The sequence below is a fragment of the Oncorhynchus tshawytscha genome, unplaced genomic scaffold (genome assembly GCF_018296145.1).
Source record: "Oncorhynchus tshawytscha isolate Ot180627B unplaced genomic scaffold, Otsh_v2.0 Un_contig_3761_pilon_pilon, whole genome shotgun sequence".
Lineage (NCBI taxonomy): Eukaryota > Metazoa > Chordata > Actinopteri > Salmoniformes > Salmonidae > Oncorhynchus > Oncorhynchus tshawytscha.
The window spans coordinates 346,557-365,334 of record NW_024609794.1 but is presented as its reverse complement, the minus strand read 5'-3'; the positions used below and the strand labels follow the sequence as shown (position 1 = coordinate 365,334).

The following is an 18,778-nucleotide window of genomic DNA, read 5'->3' as shown; positions in this document are numbered from 1 at the left end:
TAGGTTAATCATTTAATATAGAATGCTTTTTACCTAACGTTTTTTTTTAACCTAATTTTTTTAGGGCCCCTGTCAGTCACAGGCCATTAGAATCGTCCTAACCCCCCACCCCCTATACGGCGCCCCTGTCTATAGCATTTAAAAAAAAAATGTTCTTGCCTGCTGTGGCTGAGACACGGAATGCCTAATGTCTGGCCTGCCTGTACTTTTTTCATCACCTGCCTGTTGACCTCTCACCTCTAACTCTGTATGACCCTGTCTGTTTGTTCAGATGACTCCCTGCAGAAAGTGTCTCTGCTCCTGGACCACTATGGCATCGATATGAAGGACTTAACCCCTCCACAGCTGGCCAACCTGCCTGCAGCACTGAAACAGCTGCAGATGGAGAGTGCTACTGACTTGGGCACCGACACAGCAGGTCTGTCAGAGCGCAGGCATGCAGCTGAACCCTGTCAAAGCACTACACTACGGGTCAAAGGTTTTCGAACACCTACCCATTCAAGGGTTTATCTTTATTTTTACTATTTTCTACATTATAGAATAATAGTGAAGACATCAAAATGATGAAATAACACATATGGAATCATGTAGTAAACAAAAAAAGTGTTAAACAAAACTAAATATATTTTATATTTGAGATTCTTCAAATAGCCACCCTTTGCCTTGATGACAGATTTGTACACTCTTTGAATTCTCTCAACCAGCTTCACCTGGAATCCTTTTCCAACAGTCTTGAAGGAGTTCCCACATATATTGAACACTTGTTGGCTACTTTTACTTCACTCTGAGGTCCGACTCATCCCAAACCATCTCAATTTGGTTGAGGTCGGGATTGTGGAGGCCAGGTCATCTGATGCAAAGTGTGTCGGGTCATTGTCCTGTTGAAAAACAAAGGATAGTCCCACCAGATGGGATCAAATCAAATTTTATTGGTCACATACACATGGTTAACAGATGTTAATGTGAGTGTAGCGAAATGCTTGTGCTTCTAGTTCTGACAGTGCAGTAATATCTAACAATTCCCCAACAACTACCTAATACACACAAATCTAAAGGGGTGAATGAGAATATGTACATATAAATATATGAATGAGCGATAGCCGAGCGGCATAGGCAATGTGCAGTAGATGGTATAAAATACAGTATATACATATGATATGAGTAATGTAAGATATGTAAACATTATTAAAGTGACATTATTTAAAGTGGCATTGTTTAAAGTGACTAGTGATCCATTTATTAAAGTGGCCAGTGATTAGGTCTCAATGTAGGCAGCAACCTCTCTGAGTTAGTGATGGCTGTTTAGCAGTCTGATGGCCTTGAGATAGAAGCTGTTTTTCAGTCTCTCGGTCCCAGCTTTGATGCACCTGTACTGACCTCGCCTTCTGGATGGTAGCGGTGTAAACAGGCAGTGGCTCGGGTGGTAGTTGTCCTTGATGATCTTTTTGGCCTTCCTGTGACATCGGGTGCTGTAGGTGTCATGGAGGGCAGGTTGTGCAACGCATCAAATGGCGTATCCCTGCAGAATGCTGTGGTAGCCATGCTGGTTAAGTGTGCCTTGAATTCTAAATAAATCACAGACAGTGTCACCAGCAAAGCACCCCCACACCATAACACCACCTCCTCCATGCTTTACGGAGGGAAATACACATGCGGAGATCATCCGTTCACCCACACAGCGTCTCACAAAGACACAAAAATTTGGACACCAGACCAAAGGACAGATTTCCACCTGTCTAATGTCCATTGCTCGTGTTTCTTGGCCCAAGCAAGTCTCTTCTTATTGGTGTCCTTTACTAGTGGTTTCTTTGCAGCAATTTGACCATGAAGGGCTTATTCACGCAGTCTCCTCTGAACAGTTGATGTTGAGATGTGTTTGTTACTTGAACTCCGTGAAGAATTTATTTGGGCTGCAATTTCTGAGGCTGGTAACTCTAATGAACTTATCCTCTGTAGCAGAGGTAACTCTGGGTCTTCCTTTCCTGTAGCGGTCCTCATGAGAGTCAGTTTCATCATAGCGCTTGATGGTTTTTGTGACTGCACCTGAAACTTTGAAAGTTCTTGAAATGTTCCGTATTGACTGACCTTCATGTCTAAAAGTAATGATGGACTGTTGTTTCTCTTTGCTTATTTGATCTGTTCTTGTCATAATATGGACTTGGTCTTTTACCAAATAGGGCTGTCTTCTGTATCCCCCACCTCCCCCTCCCACACCTTGTCACAACACAACTGATTGTCTCAAGTGCATTTAGAAGGAAAGAAATTCCACAAATGAACTTTTAAGAAGGCCCACCTGTTAATTGAAATGCATTCCAGGCGATTACCTCATGAAGCTGGTTGAGAGAATGCCAAGAGTGTGCAAAGCTGTCATCAAGGCGGCTATTTGAAGAATCTCAAATATGAAATATATTTTGATTTGTTTAACACTTTTTTTGGTTACTAGATGATGTGTTATTTTATAGTGTTGATGTCTTCAGTATTATTCTACAATGTAGAAAATAGTAAAAATAAAGAAAAACCTTTGTGTTCTAAAACTTTTTTATTTTATTTTTAACTTTACCCCTTTTTCTCCCCAATTTCGTGGTATCCAATTGTTTTTAGTAGCTACTAACTTGTCTCATCGCTACAACTCCCGTATGGGCTCGGGAGAGATGAAGGTTGAAAGTCATGCGTCCTCCGATACACATTAAATGAGATACCGTGATATAATAAAGGAAATCAAGTTGCGAACCACAACACACTGCAGGAATACCTGCAGTATCTTTATACAAAATGGCATGACCCAATAATGTGACAATTACAGATACTGAAACAATTATTATCTGTGTGTCAGATAATGAGAATCTTTATACTTTGCTTTTCAGACAAATACCGGAACAGTGCTGCCCCACGTAAGAAGGTACGTTGAGATAAAACAGTAAAACTCTAGAAATTCAATTATTGCTCTTGGTTTATAAGTGTTGTTTATTTAACGATATGAAATGTTTTTTTATAGATGTTAATAGCATTTACAGTAAATGTAGAATGGCAATAATTAGGCTTTCTGGTTGTTGTTGTTGCATCTACCAAACAGTAGGTGGCAGAACTTCCCCAATCTGAGGAAATCAGTGGTCTATTTTACATATCCTGGAGTAATATTCAGATGGAACATGTATTTATTCAATTCTACTATAATGGATGTTAAGGTGTTTGGTGCCTCCTCCTATTCCTCATCAGATCACTGAAGGGGCCATGACACACAAGGTGGACAAATCTCCCGTGCTAGGCGCCCCCACCTCCCTTCCTGCCCCGCCCCCTGGGACCCAAGCCTCCCCAGATCACCCTCCCACCATGGGGGCCCCTCCTGCCACAGAGGGAGCCAGTGTAAAGGAGCCAGGGGCCCCGGTGGAAACAGAGACGCAGGGGAAGAAAGAACCACCAGGAGGGACCACACATGTGAAGGAGGAATACGGCTACATCGTCACCAACCAAAGGTCTTCTAAGCCTAATGTTCATAAACACAGGAATGTTGGTGTAGGAGCGTATATCTGTCTGTCAGTCTACCTGTCTGTCTCAGAGTCTTTGACTGTACATGGCGTGTGTATGTAAGAGTTTGTGTGTGTGTGTGTGTGTGTATGTGTTTGCAGGTGTGTGTATCTGTGTTTGTGCTTTTGCTTTTCTCTTCAGTGCTCTGTGTGTATGCATGTATGAGTGTGTCCGTGTGTATGAGTGTGTCCGTGTGTATGAGTGTGTCCGTGTGTATGAATGCATGTGTATTTCTCCGCAGCCCCCTCAGTCTGTACGACGGGGTGCGTCTGCTGGGGCTCCTGGCTGAAAGGATCCCACTCTCCACTGGCTCTTTCATCAACATCAGGTAGGCTATAGGCATAGAGGCCCACTGGCTGACTGGTCCAATGAGGAGAGATGAAAATTAGCTGGCTGCTAATTGCTAATAAGCAGATGATAATTCGTTGGCTGGTTAAATCTGGCACATTTACAGAAATGTTAATAAATGTGCATCGTCCTGATTGTCAAATAAACTTATAAATGTAAAATTAAATGATCAGGAGATCTCAGTGTAGAGGGGCCATCTCAGTGTAGAGGGGCCATCTCAGTGTAGAGGGGCCATCTCAGTGTAGAGGGGCCATCTCAGTGTAGAGGGGCCATCTCAGTGTAGAGGGGCCATCTCAGTGTAGAGGGGCCATCTCAGTGTAGAGGGGCCATCTCAGTGTAGAGGGGCCATCTCAGTGGCCATCTCAGGGGCTTCTCAGTGTTTAGGGGGCCGCCATCTCAGTGTAGAGGGGCCATCTCAGGGGCATCTCAGTGTAGAGGGGCCATCTCAGTGTAGAGGGGCCATCTCAGGGGCTCTCAGTGTAGAGGGGGCCGTCTCAGTGTAGAGGGGCCATCTCAGGGGCCGTCTCAGTGTAGAGGGGGCCGTCTCGGTGTAGAGGGGGCCGTCTCGGTGTAGAGGGGGCCGTCTCGGTGTAGAGGGGGCCGTCTCGGTGTAGGGGGGCCGTCTCGGTGTAGAGGGGGCCGTCTCGGTGTAGAGGGGGCCGTCTCGGTGTAGAGGGGGCCATCTCAGTGTAGCGGGGGCATCTCAGCTCAGGTACTTCTATGATCAACATCAACATGCTCCATTCCCTCTCCCGGGCCTCCCTGGTGGCGCAGTGGTCTAAGGCACTGCATCGCAGTGCTAGCTGTGCCACCAGAGATTCTGGGTTGGAGCCCAGGCTCTGTCTCAGCCGGCTGCGACCGGGAGGTCCATGGGGCGGCGCACAATTGGCCCAGCGTCGTCTGAGTTAGGGAGGGTTTGGCCGGTAGGGATATCCTTGTCTCATCGCGCACTAGCGACTCCTGTGGCTGGCCGGGCGCAGTGCACGCAGACCAGGTGTTTCCTCCGATACATTGGTGTGGCTGGCTTCCGGTTTGGATGTGCATTGTGTCAAGAAGCAGTGCGGCTTGGTTGGTTGTGTTTCAGAGGACGCATGGCCCTCGACCTTTGCCTCTCACGAGCCCGTACGGGAGTTGCAGCGATGAGACAAGATAGGGGAGAAAAAAGGGGTTAAAAAAACACACAAAAAAACATGCTCTATTCCTCTTCTGCTTGACCGCTGAGCTCAAACTCGGGTGTGGCGGCGAGGTGGAGCTCCCTCTGTGGCCTTTTCTCATTTGGGCAAAAGTCCTAGTCTGTCCTACACCCTATGTATGTACTGTAGTTGAAGTCAGAAGTTTACATACACTTAGCCAAATACATTTAAATTCAGTTTTTCACAATTCCTGATATTTAATCCTAGTAACAATTCCCTGTCTTAGGTCAGGTAGGATCACAACTTTATTTTAAGAATGTGAAATGTCAGAATAATAGTAGAAAGAATCATTCTATTTCAGATTTGATTTCTTTCATCACATTCCCGGTGGGTCAGAAGTTTACATACAGTCAATTATTATTTGGTAGCATTGCCTTTGAATTGTTTAACTTGGGTCAAACGTTTCGGGTAGCCTTCCACAAGCTTCACACAATAAGTTGGGTGAATTTTGGACCATTCCTCCTGACAGAGCTGGTGTAACTGAGTCAGGTTTGTAGGCCTCCTTGCTTGCACACAAGTGTTCCAGTTCTGCCCACCAATTTTATATGGGATTGAGGTCAGGGCTTTGTGATGGCCACTCCAATACCTTGACTTTGTTGTCCTTAAGCCATTTACCACAACTTTAGAAGTATGCTTGGGGTCATTGCCCATTTGGAAGACCCATTTGCGACCCATTTGCGACCAAGCTTTAACTTGATGTCTTGAGATGTTGCTTCAGTATATTCACATCATTTTCTTTCCTCATGATACCATCTATTTTGTGAAGTGCACCAGTCCCTCCTGCAGCAAAGCACTCCCACAACATGATGCTGCCACCCCTGTGCTTCACGGTCCTCCAAACATAACAATGGTCATTATGGCCAAACAGTTCTATTTTGTTTTATCAGACCAAAGGATATTTCTCCAAAATGTACGATCTTTGTCCCCATGTGCAGTTGCAAACCGTAGTCTGGCTTTTTTATGGCGGCTTTGGAGCAGTGGCTTCTTCCTTGCTGAGTGGCCTTTCAGGTTATGTTGATATAGGACTCGTTTTACTGTGGATATAGATACTTTTGTACCTGTTTCCTCCAGCATCTTCACAAGGTCCTTTGCTGTTGTTCTGGGATTGATTTGCACTTTTCGCACCAAAGTAGGTTCATCTCTAGGAGACAGAACGCGTCTCCTTCCTGAGTGGTATGATGGCTGCGTGGTCCCATGGTGTTTATACTTGCGTACTATTGTTTGTACAGATGAACGTGGTACCTTCAGGCGTTTGGAAATTGCTCCCAAGGATGAACCAGACTTGTGGAGGTCTACACATTTTTTTCTGAGCTCTTGGCTGATTTCTTTGTATTTTCCCATGATGTCAAGCAAAGAGGCACTGAGTTTGAAGGTAGGCCTTGAAATACATCCACAGGTACACCTCCAATTGACTCAAATTATGTTAATTAGCCTATAAGAAGTTTTAAAGCCATGACAATCTTCTGGAATTTTCCAAGCCGTTTAAGGGCACAGTCAACTTAGTGCATGTATCTGACCCACTGGAATTGTGATACAGTGAATTATAAGTGAAATAATCTGTCTGTAAACAATTGTTGGAAAAATTACTTGTGTCATGCACAAAGTAGATGTCCTAACCGACTTGCCAAAACTATTGTTTGTTAACAAGAAATTTGTGGAGTGGTTGAAAACGAGTTTGAATGACTCCAACCTAAGTGTATGTAAACTTCAGACTTCAACTGTACTGTATGTGTGTGTGTGTGTGTGTGTGTGTACAGTATATCACAAAAGTGAGTACACCCCTCACATTTTTGTAAATATTTGAGTATATCTTTTCATGTGACAACACTGAAGAAATTACACTTTGCTACAATGTAAAGTAGTGAGTGTACAGCTTGTATAACAGTGTACATTTGGGGCTTATTGACACCTAAAATAAAGCCCCCCACCCCCCCACCCCCCAGTCATCCTGCTCCTACCACCATCCCACCACCCCTCTCTCTCCCGGCCCCAGCTATATTAATCAATAGTTTGATGGAATGTTCCTGTCTGTCTCTCTACAGTGTGGTGGGCCCTGCCCTGACATTCCGTGTCCGCCCCAACAGCCAGAACCTGAGTGCTGAAGACGTGGCAGAGAAAGCCGGTAAGTGGACCTGTTACTGGGGTCAGACAGGGTCAAATTGACCCAATGTCCCGCTGCTCTATGTAAACCACCAAGACAATATCTACACACACACACACAGACACACACACACACAACATGGACAAAAAGTGAGATAGGGGTATAAAAGGGATTTTTGAACCACTAGTGTTTTTTAAAATATATAATAGCAAGAATATTACTGTTTTGCAAGATGGCAACTATTTTATTTTGTTTCATAATTTACTCAGTTGCAGAGAAGACCTTTCTGGAGTCTGAAACTGCTCTGAAGATCCTGCAGACAGGTGTCGGTGAGGTAAGAGAATGTTATGCTGCATTTAGTATGTGTGTGTACGGGAGAGACGGGGGTCTCTTTGCATTAGAATCTATTGTCATTCATCATCAATATTCTTTGCGTCCTTCTGTGCATTTTCACAGTCAAACTATTTTCCTCTGCCTGAAATGCCTAGAATGGCTAAAATCCTTTGATATGACAAACGTATTTTGCGGTCGAATGAAACGTGCGCGCTCCCGAAAGACACAAGACTGTCTCTTTAATTCATATTGGTCACGCGCACCACTCCTCTCTTGGTCGTCTCACATCGTCCCTGGGCCTGAGCTAGTAGGTCACACTGCCGCCAAAATTCAATCAAATGATGCGCTATTTTCCACTTTATAAACGCATTATGGAAAGCAAGAGACAGATCTTATTTTCTTTTGTGCACTATCAAAGTCAAGTAGTCTTTCTTTCACGGAAGGTGGATGTTTGGTGAGTGTCGCTTATATTTAGCCTACTAATAGGCTATTCATACTTTTGAATGGTAGATTTGTCTAGAGTTATTCTTATTATGGGCCCAAGTCGCGAATTGTATTTCTTATAAGCCTAATTTGATTTTATAATAGTTATATTTAGTTCCACTTCAAATATGTCTACGATTTAGTTGCCATTTGTAAATTGCTTACGCATTAATGTTATCTGTTAGTTTAGACCTTTTCATCAGATTCTGCCGGCATAGCGCACGCACATCTACGAGATGCCCAGCCCGCGTGGTGTTTGTGGGATTGTCGCATGATTCGTTGTCAAATATTATGATTTGGTTTATCTGGGTATTTAATCATAATGAAGATTTTAACAACATATTCAAGAACGTACAGCAAATAACACTTATCGAATGTAATCTGTTTGAGGACACGTCTATCAATATTATAATATTTAACGGCACCTATATCGGGTTACAGTAATTAGTGTTGGTGCACATTGTAACTATCATGTTTGCATTTTTAATAATTTCACATTGGCAATCTCTCCTCTTGAATTATAAGAATTCTGCAATAATGTCCATTAGATTTCTCTTGGAAGTCTGAAATTGTGCATACACACATGTACCAGTGTGTGTAAATCTAAGTTTAAAACCCTTTCATTCTAGTTGTCAATTCCATTTTTTATTTAGTGAATTTTTTTTTTAGGCCTTATGTTTGCTAACTGCATCACTCACAAGAGTGATGAATGAAGTTGCATATTGCTTTTGGCAACAACAACCTGAGTTAAGACACTTGTGACAGAAGTCAATGTCTGCAGTAATGGAATGATCTGGAGTCTATCTACTGTACTCATCACACTACTCTTCTATTGAATCAACCTCTTGGTCTCTCTGTTGTCTTCAATCTAAACTGCAACCTCTTGGTCTCTCTGTTGCCTTAAATCAATCAGTCCCTCCCTCCCTCCCTATACCCATCCCTCCCTCCCTCCCCCCTATACCCATCCCTCCCTCCCTCCCTATACCCCATCCCTCCCTTCCTCCCTATACCCATCCCTCCCTCCCTCCCCCTCCTATACCCATCCCTCCCTCCCCCCTCCTATACCCATCCCTCCCTCCCTCCTCCCTATACCCATCCCTCCCTCCCCCCCTCCTATACCCATCCCTCCCTCCCCCCTATACCCATCCCCTCCTATACCCATCCCTCCCCTCCTATTCCCATCCCTCCCTCCCCTCCTATACCCACCCATCCATCCCTCCCCCCTCCTATACCCATCCCTCCTATACCCATCCCTCCCTCCCCTCCCATACCCATCCCTCCCTCCCTCCCATACCCATCCCTCCCTCCCCCCTCCCATCCCTCCCTCCCTCCCATACCCATCCCTCCCTCCCCCCTATACCCATCCCCATCCCATCCCTCCCCCCTCCTATACCCATCCCTCCCTCCCCTCCTATACCCATCCCTCCCTCCCCTCCTATACCCATCCCTCCCTCCCCTCCTATACCCTTCCCTCCCTCCCCTCCTATACCCATCCATCCCTCCCCCCTCCCCTCCTACACCCATCCATCCCTCCCCTCCTACACCGATTGCCCCTTTCCTCCGTCTCTCCTCTCCTACACCCACTCCTCACCCCTGCATCCCCTGATGTCAGTTAGGTAAATTCACCTCATGTCCAGATCTTAATACTCGTCTCCAGAAACCGGTCATTCAGCTCTTCCCCCTTTCTGTTTTCTTCCCCTTCCCCCCTTTTCTCTCCATCTCTCATCTTTGGGCCCCTTTAGACTATCAGGTGAAGCACCCCCCCCGCCCCCCCAAATATCTCAGACTATAGCTCCACCCTCACCCCAATGTCTCAGACTATACCTTCAACCCTACCCCAATTTCTGACTATAGCTCCACCCCCCACCCCAACCCACCCCAATCCCCCATGTCAGACTATAGCACTCCCCACCCCAATGTCTCAGACTATTGCTCCATCCCCCAACCCCCAAATCCTTCAGCACATTCCTGGGGCCTCTGAAGAGGAAAGAGAGGTCAGGAGGGCAGGAGAGGCAACCGTGGCAACCAGGGAGGAGAAAGAGAGATGAAAGAGAACAAATGATTGGGGGTCAGGCTGCAACAGTACTTGTGTTGCATTCAGTGGGGTACAATGTAGAAAAACGTTTCGCAACGTGAATATCTCTGTTCTCATTTGGACTTTTCACTCTGTTTCAAAACATTTTCACCCTAATGAACACCACCCAGGTTTTCTCTCATCCACTTCCTCAATAATAATAACTTTGATCAATTCTTCTGTTGCAGGACATTAGTGGGGCTCTAAAGAACCAGTCTCATCCTTCCACTAAAGGATAAACACTCTTTCAAAAGCTATTTTATTGGCTCATCAGTGAGATATTCAGCTAACAATTTTGTTTTCCTTCCCTCTCTCTCTGTCACCTCCCCTCTCGACAGAGAACTGATGGGCGGGGCTTACCTCAGGCCACCCGGGTCCGAGATGGCTCCCGTTGGGTGTTCATGACCATGGTGGGCGTGGCCTGTGTTGGCGGGATCCTGGTGGCGACAATGACCATCGTCTGCCTGCGTCGCCACACCAACCGCCTGGCGTCTGAGAAGCTAGGCCTGGGCCCAGAGGGAGGCAGCGTTACACACCAGGAGTACCAGGTAGGTGCACACACACACACACACACACACAGGTAAGTAGGCCCAGCCATCAACTGACACCTCACAGCCATGCAGGACCAAGTCAAGTGGGAGTACTGTAGATGATGGACATACAGCACATTTCTCGATGAGATATGATTGACAAACCAATTTCCCCTCGGGGATCAATAAAGTATTCATCTTACATGGGTTTGTCCAGCCGCTATATCTTAGTTTTCTTATGTCGCCCTCTCTTCACCAATGTCAACAGTGGAATACTCTCTAAAAAGACAACTCACAAACAGTCCAACATGAACACATTCACTCTTCAGTTTTCAACCTGCACAAGGATTCACTAGTCTGAGACATGGGATGTATTGAAAGAGACCTGTGCATGCTGCAGACCCCAACTTCCCAGGACTACCAGTGTGACTGTATCGTGGGACATTGAGCCCTGATTTAGTAATACATTGTGTCCATAGAAAACCCATTGACTGTCATGGTCCCCTTCTCCTTCTGTCAGGACCTGTGTCGTCAGCACATGGGATCCAGGGGACTCTTTGAGCGTCAGGAGGGGGCAGGAGCTGCGGGGGGTGCTAGTGGAGGTGGTGGTGGTGGAGGAGGAGGTGGTGGAGGAGGTGGTGGCGGTGGTGGTGGTGGAGGAGGTACGGACACGTCCAGGGTGAGCAGTGTGTCGTCCCAGTTCAGTGATGCCCCCCAGCCAAGCGACGCGCCCCAGCCCAGCCCGAGCTCCCACAGCAGCACCTCTTCCTGGTGCGAGGAACCAGCACAGACCAACATGGACATCTCCACCGGTCATATGATCCTGGTCAGTGTCACTCTGAACATTTACTCTATGCATTCATTCATGAATTTATTCCTACTCTGCCTCAGATCTGAGTTATGAGGACAGAGGAGGTTCTCAGTACTAGGGTGACTCTTACTTATATAATACACTACACTCTTCCTCTGTCAATGTCTTCAACTGGATGAATCTGTCTTCTAGAGTCTGATGGTTAATGTGTATTTAATTGTCAGTACCAGACCTGGGTTCAAATAGTATTTGTTTTCCATCAAATACTTTTGCTGCGCTTGATCGAACTTGCCTAACTTCTTTCCGCAGTGGAACCAATGGACTAGTCCCAAAAGTGCAAATCTTACCCACCTGGCACTGCAGGCAGTCTCAATCAAACCCTAAAAATATTTGAAATAAAAGAAATACTATTTGAATCCAGTTCTGGTACTGACAGTTAAATACACATTAACCATCAGACTCTAGAAGACAGATTCATCCAGTTGAAGGCATTGAGAGGAAGAGTGTAGTGTATTATCTAAGTAAGAGTCACCCTAGTACTGAGAACCTCCTCTGTCCTCCTAACTCACAGGCTTACATGGAGGACCACCTGAAGAACAAGGACCGTCTGCTGAAGGAGTGGGAGGCCCTGTGTTCCTACCAGGCTGAACCCAGCACCATGTCTGTGGCGCAGAGTGACACCAACCTGAAGAAGAACCGCTGCCCTGACTCTGTGCCCTGTAAGTTCTTCTTCTTCCCCTCCTCTTTCTTCTTCCCTCCTTTCTTCCACATCTCCTCCTTGATTTATTTTCCCTTTGTATTTTCTTGGGTGATTTTTGTTGAACAGAAAGTGATAGCCTGGGTCCCAGGGCTGTTTTGCTCCTTGTCAATCTCTCACCAAACATTTAATGTCAACCGATCTGAGACCAGGCTAGGAGAGTGGACGGACAGGAAAGTTAGGGGGAGATCTAGTCAAACTGACAGTGGGTCAGATTAAACCCACACAGACTGTATGCTGAGGGTGACCGCCAGCACCACCAGCTAGACCACCCAGGTGGCCTGGCCTCCATGATTCTAGGTTAAACCTCCCAGGTGGCCTGGCCTCCATGATTCTAGGTTAAACCTCCCAGGTGGCCTGGCCTCCATGATTCTAGGTTAAACCACCCAGGTGGTCTGGCCTCTATGATTCTAGGTTAAACCACCCAGGTGGCCTGGCATCCATGATTCTAGGTTAAACCACCCAGGTGGCCTGGCCTCCGTGATTCTAGGTTAAACCACCCAGGTGGCCTGGCCTCCTTGATTCTAGGTTAAACCACCCAGGTGGCCTGGCCTCCATGATTCTAGGTTAAACCACCCAGGTGGCCTGGCATCCATGATTCTAGGTTAAACCACCCAGGTGGCCTGGCCCCCAGGTTCTAGGTTAAACCACCCAGGTGGCCTGGCCCCCTAGGTTCTAGGTTAAACCACAGGTTTTTGTTTTGTGTCTTTGCTCTGCAGATGATCACTCCAGGGTGAAGATGAAGGCGGAGAACAACCCCTCCAGGACCGACTACATCAACGCCAGCACCATAGTAAGAAGTAATCTTGATCCCCGCTGTCACCATGGTACCTGTCTAGTTAACTCAGATCCATACCAGTGAGCAAAATTGGTTGAAAGACATCTTTTTAACCTCTTTGCAACCAAAAATATGTATTTTCAACATCTTGTGCTCATAGGGATAGATCCCCACACAAAACCTTCTCTATATATCACTCTGATCTGTATTAGAAAAGGGCCTCGGGGTAGAAGTGCTGATCTAGAATCCATATGATCTGTCATTATGATCTAAAAGACTGATCCTATATCAGGACTCCTACACTGATACTCTTCTTGAATATGGCCCTGGTCCCACCTATGGCCCTGTAGCCGTCTCCGAAACCAACACTCCATTGATCAAACTGGAACACTAGTTGTGGAATTTCTCCCCTGATGCTTCCCAAATGGTACTCTGTCCCCTACCCAGTGCACTACTTATGACCAGAGTGCTATGTGCCCTGCTCAAAAGAAGTGCACTATATAGGGAATAGGGTGCCATTTGGGAAGCAGATCCACTCACCCGCCCCGTAAATGCCACTGGTCAGTGAATGGAGCTGTTGCCACGGCGACACCAGTGTCCATAGTGTCCTCTATTGTGGATGCCAGGAGGTGACCCATGATGACCTTTCCCCTCTGTGACCCCTAGATTGAGCATGACCCCCGGATGCCAACGTACATCGCCACCCAAGGACCCCTGTCTCACACCATCGCCGACTTCTGGCAGGTCAGTCACTCCGGATGAGTGTTCATATGTGTGTAATATGAATACAATTAAAATGCAAAACTTTATTGTCCCTTTAGGGACATGCCAATTTGTTGCTGCTGCTGCTTTAATCTAAATGTTTTAAGAATGTACCCTAACTTGAACCATATAATGTGTACTAACATTTGTTCACACAAATCAACACTCAAAACACATGTCACTGTGATGATGAAAGAAGATTACATTATGATGTTATTGGTCTCCAAGCTCTGTTTACATGTTCTAGTGTGTGTGTGTGATGGTGTTCCTCTATAGATGGTTTGGGAGAATGGCTGCACGGTGATAGTGATGATGACAGCCCTGGTTGAGGACGGAGAGAAACAGTGTGATCGCTATTGGCCTGACGAGGGATCCTCCCTCTACCACATCTATGAGGTGTGTGTGTCTGACTTGGTGTGTGTGTGTGTGTGTCTGTCTGTCTGTCCTGATCTGTAACAATGGTCTGTGTGTCCATCAGGTGAACCTGGTTTCGGAGCACATCTGGTGCAATGACTTCCTGGTTCGTAGTTTCTACCTGAAGAACGTCCAGACCCAGGAGACCCGCACACTCACCCAGTTCCACTTCCTCAGCTGGCCTGCCCAGGGCATCCCCACCTCCACACGCACCCTACTGGACTTCCGCAGGTACCGCATGGACATTGAAGCAGGGTTGTGTTTACTAGGCACGAAATGGCAGGGAAAAATGGACTGAAACAGGGAGTGACTACTGCTCATTTTCATTTTCCGTTTGAAAAACACTAAAACATTGCATGCTATAATGAACACAAGCCAGATTTACAGGACAACAGAATGTTTGACATTTTGAGGTTTGGAAGGGGTTTTATTATATGATACATCCTATGGTTTTGCCAGACCATGCTCCTATCTCGTTTGGTCTCATTCCTTTGTCACTCATCAACAGTGTCAGTTTCACAGACCTTTCTCTGTCCACAACTCCTTATAATCCTAAATCCATTTTACTCATCTGATCCCTACTAGATGATGGGATGACCAAAACATATACAACATATGTCATTTCACTCATCCATCCTGCTCTCTTTCCTTTTACACTCTGTCTGTCTCGCTCTGTCTCTCTCTGTGTGTTGTCTTTACTTAATTAGCCTTTCTCTTTCAATCCCTCCTCACATCTCTCCCTCTGTCCCTCCTCTTCTTTGCTCTCACACATCTATCTTGCGATGGAGGTCAGCGGGCTCATGATATTTTACATATCTGTCCGTGTCATCTTTGTGATTTGCAGCTAGTAGTCTGGGTCCAGTTGCATAGTCACAAAAATGATCATGGACAGGTGTGGCTGCAGCAGGAGGTCCATCGCCTAACCCCTTTGCTCCCTCGTCTCTCTCCCTGTTTTATACTCTCTCTGTCTACATTTCTCTCACCCTTTTGACTCTCCTCCTCATCACTATGCTGCGAACGCTCCTCTTTATCTAGAAATTATTTTCATCCTATAATGATTGTTAAACTGGAGTGGAGCTTCAAAACAGGGCTGTTTTCCTCCATATTGAATACACACTGACTGCTTGTTTAGAACCGCTGCGTTCCAGTGCGACTATATTGCTGCCAGATCTCCTAATGCTTGCATAGGTCTTTAAAAAAGATCAGCGAGCCACATCGTGTGATTACGCAGTCTGATGCCCAACTGCACAGTCAGATGACGTGGCACGCAACCATTGGTTGATGCAATGCAACATCTGCAATGTAAACGGCCTGGAATGCGACTTTAACATTTTTATTAATTAGGACACGGCTGCAATCGAGCTAGGATTTGTGTTGTTGTCCTCATTTTAGCTTATCTGACGTTTGTATGACTTGCCATTGTCAAGCATGATCAATATATATGTTCTCCATCAGTGTTCACTATTTATTCAGTATTCACTTATATTTGATCTCCCTCTCTCCCTGCTGCTCCACAGAAAGGTGAATAAGTGCTACAGAGGCAGATCTTGTCCGATCATTGTACACTGCAGGTAAACCAACGTTTGCAATACCACTTTTGTCCGCATGGTGGCAGAACCTCGCGATTCTCTTTCAGATGCTGCTTGGTTCAGGTGTTGTCGGAGAGAGTGTAAATGTAGCACTGATGTTCCACTATATTGACCCAGATGCTTCATTGGCCGCCCTAACAATGAAAATAAATGTCTTAAAAAAATGGAAGACAGTCGGGACGAGGCAAGACAGGTGGGACCCTTCTGACCCGTGTGGCTCAGTTGGTAGAGTGTGGCGCTTGCAACACCAGAGGTACAAAAAAAGTATGCACTCACTGCTGTAAATCACTCTGGATAATAGTGTCTGCTAAATGACTAACATGTAAAAATGTCATTCTAGCCAATGAGAGGGCAGATACGCGTGTGAACAACCGCAATGGTATTTGCTAGCTGGGATCCTTGAGACGTCCCTATCCCGTTGAATTGTAAAACGGTTAAAGATCCCGCATAGCACAGGCACAACTTCGATATAAAGTTGCCTGGATGTCACGTGTTCTACTTATACACGCGCAACAACCTAAGAATTACAAAACTTATATTCGATCAAATAAACCTCACGTAACAAATAAACCATTACATTTTTTGTTAACCAAATTCGACATTCATTGACCACCATACAAAAACTCATTGCTTGGTGTGCGGAAAGAAAATGGAAAAACGCCACCTGCTGGGGAACAGAGATTTTGGGTTATCCCTCTCACTTCGCCTCTTCCTCTCTGAATGCACTCCATTATCTGTGGTGGTGTTATGACTAAATAATGCATGCTATATAGATTGACATTTATTGTCCAACAAGACCGAATTCTTAGCACAGCTTGCACATTACATACACAAAACACAGCAGGAAGCAAACAACCAGACAGGGCTGGTGGGAGGAGCTATAGGAAGACTGCTCATTGTAATGGCTAGAATGGAATCAATGGAATGGTACCAAACACATGGAAACAACGTGTTTAACTCCGTTCCATTGATTCCATTCCAGCCAATACAATGAGCCCGTCCTCCTATAGCTCCTCCCACCAGCCTCCTCAGCAAACAACAGTTGTAAGTTGATATGTTTATTGTTTGGTCTATTATTAATGTTCAGATCTTCATGTTTTCCTACACAGTGATGGTACAGGCCGAACTGGCACCTACATCCTGATTGACATGGTCCTGAACCGCATGGCCAAGGGTAAGCATATTGGACTGTCCATTTCCGTGTATGTAAATGTATGTGTGATTTTGGTATAGGAGTGTGTTCTGCATGCATTTTTGGCCTAAAATTGAAGTTTGTGTGAAGGAGTGAAGGAGATTGACATTGCTGCTACCCTGGAACACGTCCGTGACCAGAGACCAGGGATGGTGCGCACCAAGGTACTGTCATAAATACAACCTTGTGTATGTACAGTATATCATCTATGGTGGATAAATTCCCAAACATGACATGCATTGTGTCATCAGACCATAACGTACATCCACAATTGGATTATAACCCATCTATTCACTGTTCAATTTAAATCACATAATGATCATTTTCCCTACAGGAGCAGTTTGAGTTTGCCCTGACCGCTGTGGCGGAGGAGGTGAATGCCATCCTGAAAGCCCTGCCCCAGTGAAACCAACTCGATCCAGACCTGCCTGTACCACAGACCCTCCCCCACTCAATGATCCTTCCCTTGCGCCATGGAATTATATCTGCAATCATCAACTGTGTCTTACCTCACCTTTTCTCTACAATATGGTGTAGAATGACCAAGCTGTTCTTTGTGCTTTCTCTCCTGTTTGAATGATGCCTTTTATTTGTTGCTATTCTCTGTGGTGGTGATGAGGAAGAGGGTGTTTCTGTCATCTTCTATACGTGTCCTCTGACAGAGTTCCCTTGTGAACAGTTTCCAGGTTATTGGGGTGAGCTGAGATGGCTTATTGTTCTCTCAAAGGTAGATAGAAATCATCATATTTTAACGTTTTACATCAAAGAACTATGTCCTTTTCAGAGTGTCATCACAAAGGTTTCGGCTGTGGTTGGTGAATGAGGATGGATGTGAGTCGAAGGCTTGCCAGCTGTCACTCTCCGATTCTCCCTGCTCCTCAGAGCGTATTTGTTTACAATTTACCCAAATCTCAGACCCTGCTCATTCACATTCCATGTTCTCGTGTTTTACTAACTCTCTAGGTAAAATGACTAACCCATACTTCCCTCTTCTCTTCCTGTGCCATATAGATTGTTGTAAATGATTTGTTCAATTATTGTTGTTTACCTCAAGCAAACCAGAAAAAAAATAAACAAAAAATGTTAAAATATGAAAAATGCCTATTTTGTAACTTTGTGTGGTAACTAATAAACGTTGATGTGTGTGTTGCAAATGCTTAATAGACTGAGTGCTGTTTTCTCAGATTTTTTTTTACAATGTTTGTTTATTGTGCAGGTTTTCATCTTTTTCAAATCCTACCAATCACAATCGTTCAAGGGGTCAAATTAGTTTTCAAACATGCACGTGTCGTATTTGCCACGCAAACAGACTGACGTCTCCTACTGCCAACGAGAGTTAGTGTGAGGTAAGGTTTCATCCCAATATGCTGACAAAATCATCCAATCCAAGTGTTATGAACATTCAACGTTACAGTAATATAAATGTACTTTCAACCACGAAGTCCTTTTGATTAAATTTAAAATAACAAAGTTTTTGGCCAGCCGTGAAGGCATATCGCGCGCCAGAGAGGCCACGCCAATGCTGTTAGCTAGAAGAGCTAGCATCCCCTTCATACAGAAAGAATTAGCGAAAATGTGTACTCTTTTTACTCACTATTTTATTGGCCAGTCTAGTTTACGTTCGACTATAATCTGATAGCAAGAGGTGGGGAAACTAGCTCCGGCTCGGAAAACGGTTTTGATCGGTCATCCAACTCGTAATTCCAAATCGGGCATCTTTCAAGAACTCCGTCCTGAAGATCACTGACGTCATGATTTGAACTCGGTTTTTGTCCGGAGTTCCCAATGCCGCGTTCAGAACAACTGGGAAAAATACGAGGTCAAATCATGACGTCAGTTATATTTAGGTCGGAAAGTTGGCGCTCCAGAAAGAGTACCCAAGTTCGGT

General features: G+C 45.4%; 1 protein-coding gene across 5 annotated transcripts in view; it reads left to right on the top strand.

Annotated features, from left to right (window-relative positions):
- The window catches only part of LOC112217940 (receptor-type tyrosine-protein phosphatase-like N), a 35,908-nt gene extending 17,864 nt beyond the window's left edge, over positions 1–18,044 (top strand). For 3 of the 5 annotated variants that reach the window (XM_042318154.1, XM_042318152.1, XM_042318153.1), the window contains 17 exons: positions 272–418; positions 2,865–2,899; positions 3,217–3,473; positions 3,767–3,853; positions 7,109–7,188; positions 7,437–7,501; positions 10,396–10,605; positions 11,108–11,413; positions 11,970–12,117; positions 12,875–12,948; positions 13,600–13,677; positions 13,972–14,091; positions 14,174–14,340; positions 15,627–15,680; positions 16,808–16,872; positions 16,981–17,054; positions 17,225–18,044. In XM_042318154.1, coding sequence (XP_042174088.1) covers positions 272–418; positions 2,865–2,899; positions 3,217–3,473; positions 3,767–3,853; positions 7,109–7,188; positions 7,437–7,501; positions 10,396–10,605; positions 11,108–11,413; positions 11,970–12,117; positions 12,875–12,948; positions 13,600–13,677; positions 13,972–14,091; positions 14,174–14,340; positions 15,627–15,680; positions 16,808–16,872; positions 16,981–17,054; positions 17,225–17,296 — 2,039 coding nt within the window. In that variant the 3' untranslated portion in view covers positions 17,297–18,044. The remainder of the gene's footprint in view (positions 1–271; positions 419–2,864; positions 2,900–3,216; positions 3,474–3,766; positions 3,854–7,108; positions 7,189–7,436; positions 7,502–10,395; positions 10,606–11,107; positions 11,414–11,969; positions 12,118–12,874; positions 12,949–13,599; positions 13,678–13,971; positions 14,092–14,173; positions 14,341–15,626; positions 15,681–16,807; positions 16,873–16,980; positions 17,055–17,224) is intronic. The other 2 variants (XM_042318155.1, XM_042318157.1) reach the window with 1 other exon arrangement.
- Positions 18,045–18,778: the final 734 nt, after the last annotated feature.